The sequence below is a fragment of the Zootermopsis nevadensis genome, unplaced genomic scaffold (genome assembly GCF_977971745.1).
Source record: "Zootermopsis nevadensis isolate Lab colony 2312 unplaced genomic scaffold, Znev_1.0 Znev_ptg000028l, whole genome shotgun sequence".
NCBI lineage: Eukaryota > Metazoa > Arthropoda > Insecta > Blattodea > Termopsidae > Zootermopsis > Zootermopsis nevadensis.
In genome coordinates, this window is record NW_028259160.1 from 13739006 (window position 1) to 13762569 (window position 23564).

Sequence of the window (23564 nt, forward strand, 5' to 3'; positions counted from 1 at the left end):
CCTCTATTTTCTGGGAGATGGACGAGAGCCTGAACTCATTATTTAATTTTTGGAGGCAGATAATCTGCAAGGATGAACATCTCGCGTTTTTAACAAAATAATACAGCTGATAGAACAAGATTTCAGTAATGCCAGTCACCGTGAAAACGAAAGGTCAATAGTTAATTTTGTTAGTATACGAGACATAGTTTACAAAGTTTGACATCACATCTGACATTACTGCCATCTATCAACATGATCTACAGCAACACTTTTATGACTTAATCTTTGAATCAGTCGGTAACATTGTTTACTGATTTTTGGCTGTCTTCAAAATTGTAGTGTTATGTAGTCTGGTAGATGTTTACCGACGTTTCATAGTTCTTGCTGCTTCCATCACTACAGAGAGGCAGTGGGTACCTCTGCTACCTCCCATACAACCCAGAGGATAGCCATCTTCATAGTCAACACCATAATCTGAAATCCTAAATATTTCACACAAATCTCCTTCCCTTGTCCATTGTCTCATACATGCTGTATGTCCCATCCATCTCACTCCAACATATGGTCAACAGTACAAACTATGGAATTCCTCATTATGCAGTTTTCTTCAGCCTCCAGTCACACCATCCCTCTTACGTCCAAATATTCTAAACAACACTCTTCTCGAGCACCCTCAATATGTCGACAGTGACAGACCTAGTTTCACATATAGTTTTAACATTTTAATTTCCTTATTATTATATTAAAAAGCACGTCTTTTTTCAAGCAAGATATAGTCCACTTGTTGCTATTTTATTACCAATGAAAAATTATGTGCACAATTTAATACAAATTATAAAATAATAATTTCATCAATTATTGTACAAGTCAAGTTATTATATATTATATTCAGAAAGTACCTATGCATAAATTAGTACCATAAAAACATGTCCCAAGAATAGAATACACTATAACAGACCTAATCTTCTACATAAAAGCACTACCAACAATTGTATAGAAATGATGCAGAATATTTAGAATTTGCTAGCATTATCCTGTATTCAAAATATGTTTATTACTGAATTAATATACCAAGTAAATAATTATACACACAAATTTCACAGAAGAAGAAAAGTGGGAATAAGAAAAATTCAGTCTAGGTAACTATATAAACATTTGAAATGCCAGTGAGATTCATTATTACTGAAGAGCTCATTAATGTTGCACAGTAAAATGTGGAAGGAGACTGCTCTGAAATAACTCTTCAGCCTGGAAGATGGAGACAATATTTTCCTCTGAAATGTTTGTATCTATCTACAAGTTGACATGGTGTTACAACCCTGGTGACCAATATTGACAGAATAAAAATTATTTGTTATAATTTTTGGGTGTCCAGGTTGCCTCAGAGTAGTTCAGCTCAGATTGTAACAATATAAATGTTCTTCCGCTGATAACAGTAAGCTAAGACACAATGAAACACCTAAAACACACAGGACAACAAACTAGTTGCTACTATGACCTCACAACTTTCACAGTTCCATCTTTCTTATGTTGCCTATTTACAAACTTAGTCTGAAGTCCTCTAAGTGCATCCCAAAATACAAAACAAAGAACAGTATGTGGTCCAAGACGTGTGTAGTTTGGCATGAATCCCTTAAAAAATCCATACACTCCTTCTGTGTTCCACATCTTTATGAAGCAATCAACTACACCCTTGTATAACAACCCTCGTCCCTGTGAATCAGTACCTGTAACAAACGTCACAGAAACAGCATCATTAAAATCTCAATCAAATTATCTTTTCCTAAAGAAAGCCATAGCACAGCAATAGCGGTTTTTAAATACTAATGTTTACTTTCACAATTACAGTAAGACACATGTTTCATAAGTATGACACACATGTGTGCAGGTACAAATCCATACAGGAATTCCTGTACCTTATGTACCTTTATTACTGAGATTTCTGTAGAATAATATAACTAAGAATACTCTATGTTAAGCCTAAAGAGTTTTGATGATGGTGTGATGCAATAAGTTGGACTATCATTGAACCAAGGTCACATACCATTATCAGCAACAGATTATCATGGGCACAGTTTACTGCTGACTTATGCAGATCAAATGCCCCAGAAGTGACACCTAATTCATAAATGTCTCTAGCAGCAAAATACACACAGTTTCATTTGTAAATAGATTACAACTAAAAATTAATTTGTATAAAAAAAATGAACGTTATGACTTCCACATATGGTATAATGTAAGCCTAGTTATAAGATAAGCTGGTTGCACTGTAGGTGACCTGGTAACATTTATTTATTTATAGATTATTTAAGACACTTTTGCAGTAGCTCAGGCTATACAGTGTCGACTCAGGTAACAGAACTAAATCCCCACAACAAACTTCACAGTATGATTTTTACTATTTTTAATTCTTTTTAGTTCCTGGATCACTAATTTACTTTCATTTCTGTAACTGCTTGCTGATCTAGAACAACTAAATATTCAAGCAAATATCATAAAATTGTTTCATAATCAAATTTCAAAATGTGAAAAAATACAAACATTACCTTGATTGTACAACCGAGTCATGACCACATCAAATGGTGTTATAAACATAGTTACAATTACTCCTCCGACCATACTAGATGTAAATGTGTTCAACAGAGGCCTCTTGGCAAAGATCTGCAATAATAACGGACAATAAATTCTGAAGTGAGAACACTTTGAGGCAATTATAAGTATTACAGAAAATATGTTATTGTGTTTACAGTCAACTAAATGGCATTCTAATGCCTGAAAGGGGGAGAATGGTAGAAACAGACACTTTTTCCAAAAACATAAAGTGAACCATTATTGTGTCTGTTGACTATGTGAATCAATGTGCACTTTCATACTGTTGTGCCTGCATTATCAAACACCAAGAAAGTTTGGAATATGTATTGCTGTCCATGTTACACAGAGTAGACATCAGTGCCACAACATTTTTGGAAAGTTGACTAGAACTGAAAGTCATCAGGAATAGCCTTGATGACCTTTCCTGGTCTATGCCAATCCTAGGCAAGTCTAGAATCCATTTATAGGATGAAGTCTGAGGAAAACCCATGAAAAACCTCAGTCAGAATAGCATGTTTCTGAAACAAAATTTGAACTCCATATCTTCCACACACAGAGCAGGAGCATGATATTTGGTGATATCAAGTGTTGTGGCCAAGATCTAAACTGAATACATCATTAGGTACACGGGGGACCAGGCTTGGAAAACGATAGGGGATAGATTACTAAAGTCATGCTACCTGAGCAGGGACTATCATAGTCAGAAAATTAGGACTAGAAAACAAAGAATGGATGTTGGCAAATATTCCTTTGTAAATAGGACCATAAAAAGCTGGAACCAATTACCTCCAGGCGTACTAGCGTCTTTCCCCTGTAAATTAAGCACCCTTAGAAAGAGGGTCAAGAAAGTAGTTACAAGCAAAGGGTTATTAAGTGGGGATTAGATTGTGATAAGGGAAGTGAAGTCTCGAAGTGACTTTAATTCTTTGGGATAAAAGTATCAAGTATCATGTACTGAGGTTTGACTTTATATTTTACTCTAAAGTATTGTGATTACTTAATGGATGTGTGTTTTTGTATTGTGTGTGTCCCTGTAAGGTGTGGATGTTTTTGTAGGGGTAGATGTTCTAGTTATGTGTGTAGGGTGTTCTATGGAGTGTACTTGTTTTTATTGTATGTATTTTGTTGTAATTGTGCAGTGTAAGGACCACTGCCACGGGTGCAAACCCAATTGCAGTAAATAAATAATAATAAATACATCGCCCTGATGACGGAGGCAGTATGACCTCTGAAACGTTGGTTAACATCGACCAGACTACACAGCGCAACAATCCAGAAGGTGGAAATCTTCAATAAATACAAGGTTGGTGTGTTAGCATTAAGCCAAATAGATGGTAAAAGAGAACAGAAACAAAATCCTGGATGAGGAAAAACTTTAAGCAGACATGTAGGGATTTCATGACACACACACACAAAATTAATTTAGGCCTTCAAGCAAAGTGACAGTTATAATTTTTGTATGTCTTTAGCAAAAATATTCCCCACCCAAAAAGTAAGTAAAATGTGAAGAGAATCAAGGTTTGAAGGAAGAGATGGATGGAAACAAGCAACATGAATGTACTATGGAAACACTACAAACAAGTCTAATAACAGTAAATTCCCAAAGTAATGCTGTCACATACAACTTACGCTCTAACTAACTAACTAACTAGATGGCTTACCGAACCCGAAGGTTCATCACCGAATTAACCAAAGCCCTCCACCGGACCCTGTCCTGGGCCAACAAAATCCAGTTTCCTTCAACTCCTATCTCCCATAGATCCCGCCTGAGATTATCCTCCCATCTACGTCTAGGTCTCCCCAGCGGTCTCTTCCCTTCAGGTTTCCCAACCAGTACCCGGTGCACACCTCTTGTCCCATCCATGCGCGCTACATGTCCCGCCCATCTCACTCTTCTCGACTTAATCACCCTCACAATACTGGGGGAGCAGTACAGATTTTTAAGCTCGTCATTGTGCAGTTTTCTCCACGCCCCATCGTCTTCCCTCTTAGGCCCAAAGATCCTCCTCAACACCCGATTCTCAAACACCTGCAATCTGTGTTCCTCCCTCTGAGTGAGAGACCATGTTTCGCACCCATACAAAACAACAGGCAAGATTATTGTTTTGTATACTTTAATTTTCAGGTTCTTAGAAATCAGACGGGAAGGCAAAATATTTTGGACTGAGAAGTAGCAAGCATTTCTGGAACTTACACTCTGTATTACAAAAATCTCTGACTTCCTGTGTTGGCTCTAATTGATGTCAACTTAGCTCCAGAATCAATTAGTGGGTAAAACATATATGAAACATTTATGCAACAAAGCAATAATTACTTCATAATTTCCTAAGTAGTCTTTGCAGAGGGAGAAGGAGAGAAGCTGAGAAGCAGAACCAATGCCTGCCCGAGGCACTGCTCCAAATACACCACGCCAGAGTCCCAGAATGCCCTGCTCCAGATATATTTTCCATAATGCACTAATGCAACCTGTATGTGTGTGCTGGTAGCCTACTGCAATGCTGTTTGCAGCCTGTGACTGCAGGTGTGTTTTCACCTGAAAAACATACCAAAAACAGGCAAAAAATTTATAAATATTATCCCACAAACTCTATTCCATGATGCAGAGTCTTCCTTAAAAAGGTGATAGTTACTCAATTGGCCAAAAAATTCCCTGCTTTTATTAAACCCCAAAGTTCATTATTATATTCACAAAAGGAAACCACTGAAATATAATAAATTAAATAAAATTAGCCAGTTCAATCCAGTCCTTTCAAATACCCTTTACGGAGTGTGCTTTACAGTATGATATATTTAGAGGAGAGTAGAGTAGAGTAGAGTTTATTTACATTCCATAGATCCTTCTTTGGTCTCAACCAAAGGTTGTAGACCATGTCATTTCATACTATATACATACACTTCATAACTTTCAACACAAGTACAAGAACGTATTTCACATATCAATGTACATAAATTTCAGATTCTGCAATACAAGTATAAAAAATAATTTTACAAATTAATATACATAAACCTCAGAATTTTAAATATAAATACAAAACTTGCTTTACATATACGTAGATTATGGATATAAAGCTTAAACATTTTCAGCAGAGATGAAATCATCTACAGAATAGAAGGCTTGAGTAAAGAGGTAATCTTTCAATGCAGGCTTGAATACCTTTATATCATAATTTAGACTTTAAATTGTTGGTGGAAGATTATTAAATAACTTGATACTTGTATAGTACACTCCTTTCTGATATTTAGTAAAGTTAGCATTTGGCACATAGAGATCATGTTTACGTCTTGTATTTAAATTATGTACATCTGTATTTCTTTTAAATTTATCCATGTTTTCCACCACAAATGATAGCAAGCAGAGTATAAATTCACTTGCAAGTGGAAGTATATTAAATTTACGAAATAATTTTCTACAAGATACCCTGCTTTTGACACCAGCCATTATGCTAATTATTTTCTTTTGCATGTAAAAAACCTCCCAGTTCAGAAGCTGGAGGATCACTCCTTGTTGGCTGCCACAGCTTGTTCAACACATTAATAGGTACTTCCCACATCCAGTCACCAACTTTCTTTGCAACCGATAAATATGACATGGTGACAAGAGACCTACGTAGCTTACAAAATTGCAGGTACTTTCAGCTTTATATGTATGTTGTGATTACTATTAAACCAATGGGTGATCACAAAGCTCAAATTCTTTACAATGCTATGTAGGTTAACCAAATCTCTGACTGGAGACAGGCCATTATAATTCGTGTTTGTATCTGTATGTTGCAGATTACCTGTGATCAATATGAACTGTGCAGCACACTAGCATAACACTAAACTGTTAACTCTATAGCTTAAGTCCAGCCAGCAGACCCATAGTATGGGGCTTAAATTCCCTATTCCCATACAATAAAGGTTGCGTTTATGATTTCATACAGTTCCTAAATATAGACAGGGACATCTTGTAGATGAGTGAATTTTCGATACCATTATTCGTGATAAACCTTACCAAATAAAAGGGGCTCCCGGTGACAGCACCGATGCAACCGGCCAATGCTCCCACAATGATGCAGTTTGGTGTCGATATCTCTCCCGAACTGTCCGTCGTCCACCCTCTTTTTTCCGCGAAGTCGTACGTTCCTAACCTCACACCATTCAAAAACAGCTGATACCACAATGCAGGGACAAGGCCTTTTTGCAACGCTAAAACCCCATCTGCTTTCGCTACGGCATAAAAGGCATGAAGAAAGCCTCTGTAATGAACGGTATACATTCCACGGACTTGCAGTTCACCCTGCAACTGGAGTCTCGTTTTAATAACATCCAAGGGATTAGTAAAAAAACCTGCACCTATTGCAGCAACTCCACCCAAAACAAATTCCATAATTTAGGACTTACGGAAAAATAACGGGCCGTCTTACAGGCACACATAACTATCAAAGAATGACTCTATGGAAATTATCATTGTCCTTACATCGCTCCTTATCATGGATTATATTCCCCTCTCCTAACCAACAGCGTTTCATAACATTGATACCACATTCGTGTCACGTGAGAAACGGTAAATGTATGTCCTGTTTTTTTACTATTGTTTTTGTGTAAAAGAGAAAAATGGATTGTTTTCTACATGATGGGCTGTATAATTTACATAGTATTATAATTTTTACATAATTTAATGTTAATAGAGTACTGAAGCGACACACAGCGTCTTCTAGTGTCGTTTCGGTTCATGAGGGTCTATGGACAAAAAGGCTCCACTTCTATATTCTTACAGTCGTTTCTTTTCGATTTATTGCCAGTTCCTCCCTCATTTCTTGGTGTCTCCTAGCTCCTGGCTGAACCATCTTGTACTAAGTCATCCCATGGGCCACTTTCTCTATTCCAATGCTCTTCTAATTATTCTATATCCATATGTCGAACAAAGAACAAAATTGATGACTTCTAATTATCAAGTCACCATTCTTCTATGTCCATACACTATCTTTCAACATTATATTTTTCAGTTCTTCTCCTATAACAAGCTGACAATCTCAGCTTCACCATCATAGCCATCTGCTACTGAGCCCTCCATTCTGTAAAAGTAACCTCAAAATTATATCCTATTATCTATCCCCCTATACTTCTTAAACATTTCATATCAGTACTTGGACTTTGCTTTCGTTTGTACTTGAAATTGAATGTTTAACATCTGAGGTTGTCACACTGGTGTAGATATTGGATTTTCTGTTGCATCTTTACCTTGTAGTGTCTCTTTATGTAATGAACTTATAGCAGAGCATCAAGAAGTTTCAGTATATATATTGCTTGCTCTTTAGATTTTATCAATTGTTTAGTTTTACAAATAAAACTATTCAGTTTACCCATTTGAGAACTAAAATACATCATTTATCCAGTTAAGTCTTTCATCATCAAATCAATCTGGTCATTGTCTTATACTTGTAGTACAATATCAGGCTTTTCTATAGTCTCACCTTCCACCTTATTTTGACAAGTTTATATATATATGCTGGCTGTGTGAAAGGTAAAGGCTCTTCGCTCTCCAGGCCTGTAGTAAAACTTGAACTTTCCTTAAAAATTACACTCTCTTAAATATTTTCACTTTCCTGACATCTGAATGACCCCCTCCCACTTGTCCAAATGGAATGTCTTCAGGGTTGTAATACCACGTGGTCTTATAGGTGGTTACTATGTTTTTGAAGAATGCATCAGCTTCATTATCATGCCCTGTAACTTTGCAGGGAGGTAACAAGGGTTTTGAGGAATGTATTACCTTGAAGATTTCTGTCTTTTGGATTGTTGAGCTGTGTAGTCTGGTCTCTGTTTACCAACGTCTCAGAGGTCATACTGCCTCCGTCATCAGGGCTATGACAGAAATCTTCATACTCACCGCTGTGAAAACTTCAAATCTTACATGTATTACCTTCCTCTTCAGGTATAAATTCTTCCAAAACACCTATCACCTATATGGCTACACAGTGCAATAAGCAAGAATACCACAATCCATTTATTTATCTTCACATTAGTTCATATCTTTGCCAATACAGGGCGAAGCAGGTCACCTAGATTTGATTTTTCGGTGTTTCTATACGGGTAATAGGATATCCAAGGAGGTAAACGGGTCAGAAAATTTTCACGGGCCCATTAGTTAATACCTTCCCGACAGATGGCACGGCAATCCACTTATCTTTACATTACTTCATCACCTCGCCAATAGATGGCGCGGCAGTTCACTTTTCTTTACATTAGTTCATGCCCTCGCCAATACGTATTTCACATGAATTCTTTTGTATTAGAATACATTTTCACTACCAGCTACATTGTGGAGCAAGTGTCTCTTGTATGCAACTAAATGGGGCCCAATATAGCAATCAAATAATACAAACAGCAGTTTTATTGTAATTAAATGCACAATGTAGTTATTCATTCATAACACAATACTGAATAGGCCTATTACAATGAAGTGATTTCACAGTTTTCTTAACTTGCTCAGATTAACTTCAGAGAAGGAACGATGTTAAACTGTGACCTCCTCACATTTTATATTGCATTTAAGCACTACTTTCCTTTTAATTTTTCTGCTTTCCTTTGAATTTGTATGCAATAATCACCTTGAGGTAAACCATATGAATTATATTTAAAAATCTAGTCATAATAAAAAATTGTTTATACTGCACGAAACTTGTACAAATTAATTGGAAGAAACTGCAATACCATACAATGTTAAGGCTTTCAACCTTCTGTAATTATACAAATACTGCTTCATCATTCTCTTTCCTGTCACACTGACTACAGTAAACATTCACTATTATACACTATCCTTAATATCATTCATATACATACAATGCGGGTCGCTAATAATATACTGGCAATAATCAGTACAACACTTTTTTATACATCAAGTTTCCATTAAGAAATTTCCCTTACTTCACCTTTAGATGCAAGCATAGAAATTGAGAAATACTTGAACATGGACCCTTCAAAACTCATACAATAAAACTATTCATTATTCTGAAAATAACAAATCCACCAAGTCATATGGTGGATGCCAGTTTTTACTCTGGTACATGATCCTTCACAAATCTATTTATTAGGTATGAATGCTACAGAACTGTGCATGCTTTTCATCTGAAAAGACAAACTATATAATTCCATCAATCCCATGCAGGACTCAATATACAGTTACTGTTTACTTATTATTTACAATGAAGTTCAACTGATTAAGGATCATGTAAGGTTCTATGAAAAATAATGCTGATGTAATGCAATAGCTAACAATAAAAGCATACATAATTGATATAAATTGCAATGTACATTACATAAGTTAATTTTTAGAATATGTATTTAATAAAATTAAACAGTAGTCAGAGCAAAAGAGAAGAGTTTTACCATAGTAAGACACAACAAATATGTGAAGAAGAAAAAAATACAGTAAATAAAGTAATGAATATGAGCATATAAATAACAAATTAACATTAGTTTAGAAGCTCTTTTTATCTACATGTCTTACTCATTTATATTTTTCAAAGCTAAGGTTATTCTATGAGAGACAGTGTCAGTTCTAGCAAGGATATAGAACACAATGCAATCACTGAAGTCCCTGAGAATATGGTTAGTAAAAGGTGGGACACTTCCAACACACAGGTTCTGATATACTGGGATGCAAGAAGCTCCTTGCCTTAGATAAGAAACACCTCTGACTCTCAATTAAAGATGACTACAGACAATAGACACAGGATACATAAAAATGTGTCACTATAACTCTTATTATTTCTGAATTATTGTGAAAATATCTTTAGTATCACATTCGTTTGCATTGTGCCAGCAAACAACACTGAGTTTAATGTTCAGATTTATGTATATTCTATAGCAGAAAAGAAAAACTATACTGTGCTGATAAAATACAGTACATACAAATAACAATTAGCAACAAATGAGTATGCCAAAATGTCTTATTAATAAAACATATGTAAATAGAGAATATCTGAAATCTCAAATAACTGTATATCAGTTAAGTACTGGCAGTGAATCCACTTTTTTCTAGCGTTTCTTCACTACTTCAGAACTTTCATTGAATTTGGAAAGCAAAAGTCATACAATTTCAGTATCCCAACTTCAAATGAATTTTCAGACTTGTTCACAAAAACAGTCTTTAGTACATACTACATAACTATACAGTACTATATTTATTAAAAACTGACTGATGCTATATAACCAGTTTAGCTGACATTTCAACAAACACACCAATGACAAGATTAAACTGTTCAGTATTTATGATGCATAGATTATATAAATCAGGACTGGCATTTATTGACAAGTCTCTCGTTATCCAGACTGCAGACCAACTGCTTCCCAAACAAAAGATAAAGATCATTACAGTACAGAAATATCATTTTCCTTACATCACTCAATTATAGTTCATATAGATTCTGGGGGATAGTGACAAAACTTCCCTCATCATTAAATGTACTAAATTTCATGCCACTTTACTTTTATTAGAAATAACATGTTTATTCATTAGTATCCTTAACCACTCACAACAACTGTGAAATATAACCTTAAGGCCAAAATGTTAAATGTTAGAGAAATATTTCTGAGAAACTAATCTCTTAGAATTACAGCACAATTTCAATTATACGAAAGTCAGAGACAGGAAAGAATAATAAACTACTTCCTCACATCTTTAAGAATATGTTTATGTTGTCTGTGGTTTTATGCTGTCGCTAAATCTTGACATACTGACATTAAAGAACATACACTCAGTGCTGTATGCAAAAACCCATTTTGTAAATCAGTGCAAACAGATGGAATATGTGACCAGCACAATGGGATAGCTTTCATAGCTAAACAGACTCTTACATTTTCCACATACAAAATTTGATTAATAATGCCTCTATTACACATGAGTAACGAAATATTCAGCCTTTGTGACCACACTAAATCAAATAGAAAATGTGTTTTATTTTCAACTCTGAATTAGTTTCAATAATTTTAAACTTTTAATAATTAAATATAATAAACATTCATTTGTCCAATTGTTTTGCATAACAAATGCCTCTTAACCATGTACAGCAATGCTAGTAACAGAACAAAGTTTCACTTCACTACTACTGCTGAATAGGAATTTAATTTCTTGCCAGTTATATTGATCTGTTACTCTGTTGGGGCCCTTGGGTTCTGGCTGTGCTATAGATTTGGCTAAGTCTACCCACAGACATGTACCATTTAGGCGGTGTATGTGTCAGTTTCCTGATAGCTGCAAGTAAGGATGGTCAAATTTTTGGATTGTATTGAGGGAATCTGTATAGTAAATTAGTTTTAGATATAAACAGCTAGTTACATTCAAAAGTCTAATGGAAGAATGGCAAAAGCCATGTGTAATACCAAACTGCAGTCAAGTCTCACTGTACTGGAAGGTTAAAATTTTCCATAAGCTGTCACTACCGTGCTACTACCTCCTCTTTTGCTAGTGTTATACTTTCACTCAATATCCTTATATTCCTCCCCCTCTTGCGCCCACACAACGGGTAACAGATCAGTTTCTTCTTTTGGAATTTGTTCTCATTTACTTGAAGCAATGAAAGATAAAATAATGATGGATAAGGCTGTATTCATGACAATGTAAGACTTGTTCTAAATGTGGATTACTACTTGGAAAATTTTGTCCCAGATACAGAGAGTTGATTGTACATATTTGGCTTAAATTACTTACAGAAAACTAAAAACATTAACTGAACACGATCTTAAACAAATGTTTGGTTTAATTGTTACTGTTATTGTTTGCCTGTAACAGGCTTTCTGCAATAAAGGAATGATCACTTCCACCATCATAGCTGTTGTTGGTACTGGTGGTGTCATCAACATCACCACCATCATAATTATTCTTATTCTTATCATTATTGTTGTTACTGATGGTGGTGGTGGTGGTCTTGCTATTACTCCACACCTATTTTATCATTTTGTGCTGACTCTGTAATTGGCTCCTGTAAATGCTGTCAGCACATTAAAATAAAGAAATTATTATTCAGTGAGTGTCTGTGTATTTGGAAACGCTACTCTTCAGAATTCTTGTGACCACTCAGATCGAAAAAGCATTTTTAAGATGGATAATTATTTCTTATAATTTCCCTATGCCTTGCCTTATATGTCATGTAGTGGGACAGCTTAAAAAAAAGTTCCGTTCATATTCACAATGCATACATTTTTATATCATCTACACAGCGAAAATTCACAATCTTATTGCACAAGCCATTCCAGTGATTGACATCCTGAATAAGCAAACAATTCCAAGAATGATGGTAAACTTTATCTAACAATCATTTGTAATAACCTCATTAAAGTCTGCATTGTATTCTAAATCTTAATGCTCCTATCCCCTAATGCAAAAAACAAGACTCATATCTTGGATATGATACATTTTAGCAACAAAGCCATAACAATATGGGGGGGGGGGGGGAGAGAGAGAGAGAAAGCCAACTGAAGATTGGACTTATTTCATCTGACTTCAGATATAAGCAATATCTAGGTTTCTCAGACTGACCAATCCATTTCTTAATCAACCTTCCCAGCTCTGAACATCTATATAGTCAAAAATGTGCTCAGACTATAATGGACTCTGGAAGTCATCAAATTCTGTCTCATGATGAAATACAAAGTATTATAATTTACTAACCATGCACAAAATGTAAACAGTTTTAAAAGTCACATTTCAAGTTTCATCATTTGTAATCCAGATGTATAATAATGAAATGTTAATGGAAATACAGCTGCAACACAAGGCGGGAAAAAAACTCTGTCCACACAAATACGTACAATACAAAGAAGATATTTCTTCTTGGACTAGATATGAATTCTGTTGCAATTTGGTGACATCCTGAAAGTACAGTTTTCAATGTATCAGATGTTCTATAATTCCTCTACTGATACTTACATGCTCCATTGCTCAGTGTTCTCACTTAAAGACATGTTAAGAATTTAAATACTTTAATGGTATGTTTGTTTTACCAAAATAAACATGCTGCAAATTTCATACTACTGCAAAATATTTAAATCTAGATAACAATGAAAAATGAATTAGATAAAATGCAAATGATAAGTTTAATGAACTGCATACCAGATTTCAGTCAATAATGTATTTGTAATAGAGGCATAGGGAAGTATGGGTATAATTTTTAAGACATAATGCCTTGAAACAAGTTTCATTAACTATTCAGCAAACCTATGTCAGTTAGTAGTCCATATAAAGAACACATACCAGCAACCTTTAAAAACAGGTTTTCACATAATCATTACAAAAGTAGAAAAGTTTCATTTGGCCATGACAATAACTGATAACTGTTTACTTCACTGTGCCCTTTGTCCTCAACCTTACCGAGTTCTTTCAACATCAGCACAGAACCAAACGAGAAGTCACCTAGTAAAACTCTAACTCTTCATTCAATCTGCCCTGATGGATCATTGCATACTGTACAAAATGGCAATGATGGGGGGGGAGGTCAAATTCTGAATTTTAATTTATCTTACAAATGTATAATTACCCAATAATAATTAAGTTTTCTATTTTTGGAAGAGAAATCCAATGTGGTAGATTAGGAAGGTAGCAAAAATCTACAACTTTTGTTACCTATGACTGATAAGATTTTTGTCATCTAATGAGATCGTTGAAATGATCTGTGTAATGACGCACCTACCAAGCAGTTACATTAAGCATATATTATAAATTATACCAAACAGATTGGACTCAATGTCTTTGACAGTAAAAAGAAACAAGAACTAATATTGATTGATGTTTCTCGCAAACATCATGAAATTCTTGTAAATATGAGTATATAAAGCTTCTTTTCATTTAAATATACTGATTTCTCCTTGCTTCTGATTATAATTTTAACAAGTACAGTCTGTCCACAAAGTACCATTGGGGTTTTGAAAAATTGTGGCGTGCAAACAAATTGAACTAGCCACATGCAGTTTGTGGCAGATTACAGTGAAACTCTTGAAGTTTTTCACTGACCTCAGTAGACCTCGATGTGGGCTCCCTTGGTAGCACAGAGAACGTCCAGACGATATTCGAGCTCTTGCCAGGTCTCTTTTTTTCAAGAGCAGACGATCAACATGAACACCAACCTGGACATGCTGGAACTATACGGAGTACCACAAATTGAGCACTTACAGCCAAACATCATTCTGCAACAAGATGGTGCTTCACCTCATTGGGGTCTGTAGATACGCACGTACCTAAACAGGACATTTCCAGGAAGATGGATCGGCAGAGATGGTCCAATGCCTTGGCCTCCACGTTCACCAAATATAACACCACTGGATATCGTCTGGACGTTCTCCGTGCTACCAAGGGAGCCCACATCGAGGTCTACTGAGGTCAGTAAAAAACTTCCAGAGTTTCACTGTAATCTGCCGCAAACCGCATGTGGCTAGCTCAATTTATCTGTGCGCCACAATTTTTCAAAACCCCGATGGGACTTTGTGGACACACTGTACAATTATGAATGGCCAGACTGTGACCAACAACTTCTTCAGGCACTCTCACCTCTTCTGAACATTGTTCTTTTACTATACTTTAATTTTACATAATCACACAACAGTTTTTAGCTGCCGTATCTTCTTTCTTCTCCACACTGTTTTCAGCAGCTTTCTGTGCCACAATTTTACGCAACAGATCAAAGAAAACCTGCAAACAGCAATGAAAACAGAATGATTGTCAAACTTACATGTATAAACAATACAAATATTTCCTCCAGCCTTCATAATGTTTGTGTTTGTTTTCCATTTTCATCTTTTTGAACACAATAAAGACATATGGTCTCACAAAGAGTGAAGAAATTTGAGACCAACAGATGCCATGACCAACACAACATGAAACTTTTACATAACAGGCATACCAAAAACAAAAATATCATATTGAAAAAAAATCTTGTGCAAGAAATACTAAAAGCAAGGATTATTTATACCCTGTCACATGGTTAAATGTGAAGCTTTCATTGATATTTAAATAAAAGTGCTGTAGTGCTAGAATGAAAGCTTATTTATTTGCATTTAATTCTAGTCTGCAGAATGCTTCAAGACTGCCATGCAGAATATCAGCTGACAAGACATAAGCACATGCAAGCTCTGAGGACAAAGTCACAGTAACTCACTCCATTTGAAAACAGTTTGATAATTAAAGTGTAATCACCTTGAATAATACATTATTGGAATGGAAATACAAGTAAGTAGAGTTTCCTTCATAATAAAAGACAAGAATCAAATAATGCAGTAAAGCATATTATTTTTTCATATCCACTGATACTCACTCAAATCCATTTTATCCTACTGAGATCACAACATGGGAAAACATTATAGTAATTGCATATGGGCGGACATTATTTTTCATACTTGCGAAAGATGTAGTTCCTTTCAAAATAATAGAGACAACATTTCTTTAGGACGTTTGTTTTTATATTTTTATATACCAACTGTGAAAAGTTCCAAGATTTGTAACTTCCTTATTTACTGAAATTAAGAATTTACAATCATTTATTCACTTTAATGAAATGCTAAAAAGTGCATAAGGAAGTGAAAAAAACATATTCTTCATCATAACTGCTGATAACTATATTTTTCCTTGTTACACAAAAAATAAGTTACCTAAAAACCAGGTGAGATATCTCCAAGCCATATTACTACTTTTCAAATGGAGGCTACTGGAATATTCAGTAATGCTTAACAACACTGATGTGATGTAACATAAAATGATACTTTAGAATGTATGAAGGGATGGGAAAAAGATGCAATAATCTCTTTTAATATTGCAACCAACATGTAAATAAGCTGTGGTACAAGCTCTGTGATGGTAAACTGCAAGCATTTCCTCACAGTAAGCGAGCAAAACTACAAAACTGACTCAATGCTTTGGATACAAGGTGCCAATGATATACAAATATATAATGCTATAAAAATGGAAGCAAATAAAGCAAACCTAGAGAATGACACATTTCAGTTTCTTCCTCTTGCTCTTGTCTTTCCCTCTGCCGTTGCTTGTTTTATTATCTTCAATCTTCCGGGACCGAATTTCTCGCATAAGGTCGAAAAACACCTGTAAATGCGCATAACTCCACTTGTATATGTCTACACAAAACAAAAGCTGCCTCTCTTAAATCAATGAACATAGTTCAAATCATGCATGATGTGTTATTAAATTTATGTTTATCAAGAACTTCAAATTATAAACTTTTAAAATCATTCTCAGGTAGTAAATGCCAGGGCACTGGAGAAAAAGTACTCCTGACTATGAAGTTCATCATAACTCCTGAAAATAATCCACACATTAGTTCCTTCATATATGACTGTAACCATTTCCATTGTGGCATTAATGAGTACCCACTCTAAATGTTTCTGAGTGTTGTTTTCTAACATTATCTTGAAGTCATGTGACAAAACTGTTTCAAATATGAGGCCAAATCAAGAAATGCTGATGCTCAATCTGTAAAAACCAACACCCTATACACAAAGAGATGAGATGTTAATTTCCTTTAAAGGAAGCTTTCAGGATGTACACACTTCTTTGTCCACAGCGTTCCTGACATTAGGTTTCTATGAGTGAATTGCTTTGAAAATTATGTTGGAATAAATTTTCCTAGCATTAAAAGAGCCAGCCAGAAATTCCTTTAAGGGAGCATAATTATTACTATGTTTGCCAGCTAGTAAGACAGTAACACTTCAGCACTTCTCATGGGAATTTAATTTGTTGATCAGAAAACAAATTCTACCAAATTCATGCAGTGTGTACTAATATAAAAGAAATTACATCATGCCTCAATGATGTTAATTGAATTATGACACAGCCAAGCAATGTCTAAATAGTCCTACCACAAATAAACACAAACCAATCCAATGTTACCACTTCAGCATTTACTTCTGCTGTAACAACTTACAAGAATTTGCAAAATTATTCCTCCTACTGTAAGAAATATACATGACAACTTAATAAAGTACCACAATAATAGAAGCTTTGAACTGTTTACATGAAGAACATAGGAAAAAGTGAGTTACAGAACATTCTACTGCCCTTTTCCTTATGCCGATAAAAAACTGCCTGATTAACATGCCTTATGTGTTGTAGAACAAGCCAGTCTTAACAAGTGAAGAACTACAGGTATAAAGTAAAGGGCACTAACATTAAATAATTAAACACAGTATTATTATAAATTAAGTAACACTTTAAACATTTGCGGTATATAGTTATATAATACAAACTAATATCAACAGAAACACAGCTCTGCTTTTTTAACTTCACGGATGACTTCAGCTGTCATCTGGAAATATTCAAAGAACTTGTCTATTACAAGGTTTCCGGTTCAACTGATGTAATAGCTTCACAATTTGGTGTTTCAGGTCATCAAAGTCAGTTATAAGAATATACATACTGCAACATAACCCCACAGAATGAACTCCACTCAAGTTACAACAGATCTTTTGAGGTCATGGCCAAACAATCCTTCAGGAAATGCTTATATACCATTAGAAAAACTTACATAGCATGTTCTTAACTAAACAACTTGCCATTATTTAAACAACATTTTATACTGTTGTTTAAACTGATACTTTTACAACCTTTAAATGACAATTTCTTCAAAATACTTTTCTAAAAAATGCACACTTCACTTGTAATAACCCTGTATAATGTCACATTTGGATGAGATCTTGGTAGCCCTCAAACTAACAGAGACCATTACAAACTAAACCACCTTCAGTGAATTATATGAAAATGTCACAAGCATCTTTCTTCAGTGTTAACTCTGGAATATCTTTGTCTCCTAAACATGTGAACATATTTCTTTAACTGGCACCTTCTTGATAATAAATATTTAATTTCATTATATGCTACATCACACTATACACAGAAATAGCAGTAGCTACACAAGAAACAAGCACTGCGAGGGGTTGATACATCAGTTTTAAAGCAAACACCAAAAGCAGCAGACAAAATTCAAAAACTAACATTTACCACCAAAACATGAAATGCAATTTAAAAAGTACTTTATTTTAGTCCCAGTTTAGACCACAGGGAACACACTTGGGCATTTGAATCACACATTAATTATTTTCACTGTGCAATGTGGTGGTTCAAAATCACATTACAAATCTTATATATACCATATAACATTAAAATTTCAGTAGTGTATGTGTTCATTTTCAGATACAGTTGCAGGGCCACCAAATAACTAGACATAATTCTCTTGTCAAAAACATATCTTGAATAAAGATGGTTATGACTGATTGACTGACTGGTTCATTTGTAGGTTATTCATTGGACAAGTTATATGACAGGATAAATAGTGCCTGCTACAATATTTTTTACTGCAACAATATATTAACCCACACAACTGAGATTAACAGAGAAAATATTGTCTTCATTTACCACAATTGCTGCATCCTTCTTTAAAACATCCATATCTGAAATTTGGAAAATGTAGTGTATTCTTTCACTTGATATGCAATTCATGTGTTCTTTCTTTACCAGGCATAAATGTTATGGAACATTCTACCATCCTTTATATCTTTTGCACAACTTATTTATATTCAGTACTTGCATGCAAAATGCAGTACTTTCATCAAAAAGTCTACCTAATTACTCTCACAACATGAATTTCAAACCAAAGAAAACAGGTTTTTTGCAAAATATAATGTAAACACAAACCAAACAGTTGTGAATAATGGGTAAATCTTTGGCATGTAATCTGCAGAGAAATGCTGGTGGTGGCTGCTGCTATTTCTAAACTATTATATGAAAGATGTAGAATTACTACTAATGTAATCAATGAAAAAGCTCCCACCTTGTCCACATTGTCCCTCGTTTTTGCTGAAGTTTCCACATATGGTACACCCCACTGCTGCGCTCTTGCACTAGACTCAGCAAGTGACACTTTCCGTTTCTCATCCAAATCACTCTTATTCCCAACCAGTAGGAATGGAATATTCTCATCATTCTTCACACGCAGGATCTGATCTCTGTAACAATTATAAGCTATATAATGTTTTGATATAATGTCATTATTACAACCACTTACTAAAGAGCATCACACTGCAACACATAACACCAGAATTCTTCAATAATAACAATAACTCCCATTTTGGTATGCAGTTCAATGCAGATTAGTTTTAATTATGCAAAGCAAGGAACAATGCCATTCATAATTTCACCATTTGATGACTTTGCTTCTACAGCATAAAAATCTGTATTTGTCACCCTGCTTTATGCATGAAATTTGGTAGAAATCATATTAATATTTTACAAGTGTAAGTCAACAACATGTATGCTACACGTACAATGTTCATGACCTCTACTGACTCTAGACAAATCTAGACATAACCCATTCTAATATGGAGGCACCCACAATGCATACTCCATTACCCCCATTGAAGAGGTTATTATGCAAATGATGGTTCAGATAAAGGACCTGCTTCTCAGATACTATTTCAGAAAACAACAGGAAATCTTAAACTAAGGCCCATTATATTAAAATACTAAAGTTGTTTCCTCACCTAAATTCTTGAGTAGCTTGGAAGCTCTCATCTTCCGTGATTGAAAAAACACACAGAAATCCTTCTCCACTTCGGAAGTAGTTGTCCCTGAAACCAGTGAATATTAAATAAACACTGACAAAAGAGAAAGAAAACTGCACATTTTTTATCGAACACACTACAATAAACACAGAAACACACCTTATAGCAGCATAATCTTCTTGTCCAGCTGTATCTAGAATATCAATCTGTACTTCTTCTCCATCCAATACTACTTTCTTGCGATATGAATCTGCTTTTGTGGGTTCATAATCCTCAACAAACTGAAAACAATACGATAAAATTACTGACCTTCTCCCTCTGCCAAATTTTATTCAGCACAAAACCGTGTTATTAAACAGATCTAACCTCATCATACATAAATTGAAGTGTCAGGGCCGATTTTCCAACACCTCCACTTCCCACCATAATAACTTTGTGAAGTGCAGGTTGTTGATTTGGTTTTTTCGACATGTCTCTTTCCTAGGGATATGTACAGTACAAATGATGAATGCTGAAAAATACAAATGACATGTGAATTGAAGTTATATACTCTACTAAAAATAATTTCGTACATATATTTATAAATATATGTCGCCAGGAAAAATAAACCAATTGTATTCAGATATATCAATGCCTACACTAATTATATGAGGTCACACTATTCTCATTGAACACACTGCATCATATCCGTGACAGATAATGCTGTCCGATCCTGACGATCGAAAAGTTACAAACGGTGCAAATCACGTACTCATATATAGCTCTTAAAATCTCTGAAATGTACACTACAACCTTATACCTTAATAACGACTTTTCCAAAACGTTGGAAACTACGAACATTACATCAATTACGATGTAGAGGCGTTGTCTGCTACCAACCAAAGCCAACACCATTAAGTCGTTGACCTTCCGGATTGTTTCTATTTTAATTAATTTCGTATTTAAACAAACCTTTGATTTCTGAATTTAATTAAGGACAATTATAACCCCAATGAAACAAATATACAATTTATAACACACCTCTCGAACTAAGCTTTTATTTTTGGTTTCCGATTAACTATATCACTCGTCCATTTCAATGTCGCCAATAGATGTTTGGATGACAAGGTGCGTGGTTATCATACGGCATATGGACTTACGTGTATCCAACTATTTAACGAAGTACTAACGTGTTAGTTTTACAATTACTGGATATCCGATCGTTTTTGTGTTTTAGTAAGTGTACTAAATACAGACGACAATATCTTATGATTGGCAATACTGTATTACCTCTCGCTAAATGATGCGTTACTTTTACTTTAGTCTACAGAGGATCTCGCCAGGTAGCGCTAAAAGCAAGAAGGCAACATAGTGAGTGACATCTATGAATGACGGTGTAGTTATTTTAATCATTCATACTACTACTACTACTACTACTACTCATAATAGATGCCGCCAGCGGGGTCATTTGCAACTCAGAACATTAGACCCAATTTCCTCACATGAAGGAGTGACTTCGGGGTCCCAGTTGAATCTGCAGCAAACCTTATGAGTCACTCACATAAGTGATTAAAACGTTACAGTGGAACCACGGTTCCGTAGAATTTGACGTAAATACGTCTATACCGTAATGAGTTTATATAGTGGCTTTATTCTAAATATTTCCTTTATACACGCTTTACAATTGATTAAAATTTGAGTAAGACATTGCTTATTTAACTTCAATTAGTTACGCTTAAGATGGGTCTGTGGTAGCTGAAATATGTTATAAAATTTGTACATTTTAGAGTATCAACATATCGTGCAAACACCATATCTATACAACTAATGCAACAATAGATTTCTTAATAATTCTTATATAAGATAAGTACCTGTGATATTGTAAAACGTTTTTACCAGCACAAAATTATCTACTCTACGATGCACTTCTTCTACAAGCGATTCACAGCTCAGCTTTTTCCGCAATAACGAAAGCGGAATGTTGACGGCAGTAATGAAACATAACAATGCCGAGTACACAGATGACGTTTCCTAGGTAACATAACAATGCATGCAAGCTGACCATTGTTGTCAGTCCATATTTACAAATTGTTGATATTTCCTACACATTTTCCTGTCACTTTTTCGTAACAGTTTTTTTGCCGAATGACCCTTCCGTATAAACGTATTTACGTCAATAAAAGGAACATCATCGCATAGTTATTGATTTCAAAAATGAACGAGCACTCACAAATCCACAGTACAATTCATTTTGCGCAAACAATTTACATATACATCTCCACTTACCTATCGCCAAAGACACTGCTAGAAAGACAAGATGAAAACATACAGTAGTAATTTGGAAATCAGTGGAAAATTTTTTAGGAACCTCAAAGGAACTGATTCAATGCGTACTTTGGGCGATAATAGGCTATTGGAAAAAATTGTAACGTTACAAACTGGATTCAGTCGGCTTCTATAAATATTGTGATGAACCTTCCGGTTCTGTAAAAGGGTGTTCTTGTTTAGCTGGATTACAATAAGTTTCTTGCGGTAGAAATTTCACCATGGAGTTTATAAATTCTTTAATTATCTAAACCTCAATAAGTAAACTTCTTGTATATCTTGAGATATGTATAAAATAAACTGTTTACTTCATAGGTCTGTATCTGCTTCAATGCCAAATTGTGCTTATCTCCAGAAGCACTGATGAAGTGACAAAGTTTAGTATTCATACCAATGTTTCTATATTGTATCTTGTTACGTGAATGAAGTGCTCTTTGTTTAAGTCAATTTCTCATACGAACCACGTTAACTCATACAGACCGCAGGAATAATAAAACCCTTCTTCTGATCAAGTAGATTCATGTAACGGTCTACACTTCTTTAAAATATTGAATTAATGATGTGCTACTCGCCAGTCGCTCTGTTACCTGGAGTGGACATATAAACTCATCACAGTGTACCTTTCATGAACACGATGGATGCTAGGAAATATCGTCTTTAACTAATTTACTAACGAAATGCATTATTTTTAGGTGGTCATTTAGCAGTAATTCGACTGGTTACGAAATTACCTGCGTTACGCAACCTAGGTGTTGAAGATGGTTGTCTTCTGGGTTGTAACGCTGTGTAGTCATAGGGATGACGATTGTGGAGGTAGAAATTACCTCTGAAACGTCGGTAAACGTCCACCAGACTACACGGCGCTACAATACAGAAGACAATCATCTTCATACTCGAACGACGTGAGAACCTGAAATTATTCAACCTGAGAGTTCATAATCTATTCATAAAAGTACGTGTCAGTAAAATCAATCTGACATTCCTGAAAACAGTTTCTTTAACATTAATTTTTGTACGGTCTTTCCATTTCAGCTTGAGTTTTATAAATCACTTTTATCAAAAAGAATCTGTAAATAAACACGTAGATGATAATATTATCTCAGCTCTCAAGATTGAAGCTCTAATGGAACGAAGGTCAAATGTCT

At 34.9% G+C, this 23564-nt stretch overlaps 2 protein-coding genes across 12 annotated transcripts; both read right to left on the bottom strand.

Annotated features, from left to right (window-relative positions):
• Positions 1–149: 149 nt before the first annotated feature.
• LOC110832795 (solute carrier family 25 member 35) lies at positions 150–8417 on the bottom strand. 3 transcript variants are annotated; one of them, XM_087357004.1, is made up of 5 exons: positions 8330–8417; positions 6569–6783; positions 4889–5107; positions 2529–2643; positions 150–1709 (listed from the first exon to the last, which is right to left on the bottom strand). In XM_087357004.1, the coding sequence occupies exons 1-5, from the start codon at positions 8400–8402 to the stop codon at positions 1474–1476; spliced, it is 858 nt and encodes a 285-aa protein (XP_087213130.1). In that variant the 5' UTR covers positions 8403–8417; the 3' UTR covers positions 150–1473. The 3 variants fall into 3 exon arrangements, with proteins under 3 accessions (XP_087213130.1, XP_021925807.1, XP_021925806.1); XM_022070115.2 differs by lacking the exon at positions 8330–8417 and adding an exon at positions 7034–7130; XM_022070114.2 differs by lacking the exon at positions 8330–8417 and having other exon boundaries at positions 6569–7027.
• A 515-nt stretch (positions 8418–8932) lies between these two features.
• Positions 8933–22083, bottom strand: Rala (Ras-like protein A). 9 transcript variants are annotated; one of them, XM_022070121.2, is made up of 8 exons: positions 21966–22067; positions 21385–21443; positions 20482–20626; positions 20275–20396; positions 20095–20181; positions 19386–19560; positions 16529–16645; positions 8933–15241 (listed from the first exon to the last, which is right to left on the bottom strand). In XM_022070121.2, the coding sequence occupies exons 3-7, from the start codon at positions 20584–20586 to the stop codon at positions 16529–16531; spliced, it is 606 nt and encodes a 201-aa protein (XP_021925813.1). In that variant the 5' UTR covers positions 20587–20626; positions 21385–21443; positions 21966–22067; the 3' UTR covers positions 8933–15241. The 9 variants fall into 9 exon arrangements, with proteins under 9 accessions (XP_021925813.1, XP_021925815.1, XP_021925810.1 ...); XM_022070123.2 differs by lacking the exon at positions 21385–21443 and having other exon boundaries at positions 21966–22083; XM_022070118.2 differs by lacking the exons at positions 21385–21443; positions 21966–22067 and adding an exon at positions 21255–21384.
• Between the last annotated feature and the right edge of the window lie 1481 nt (positions 22084–23564).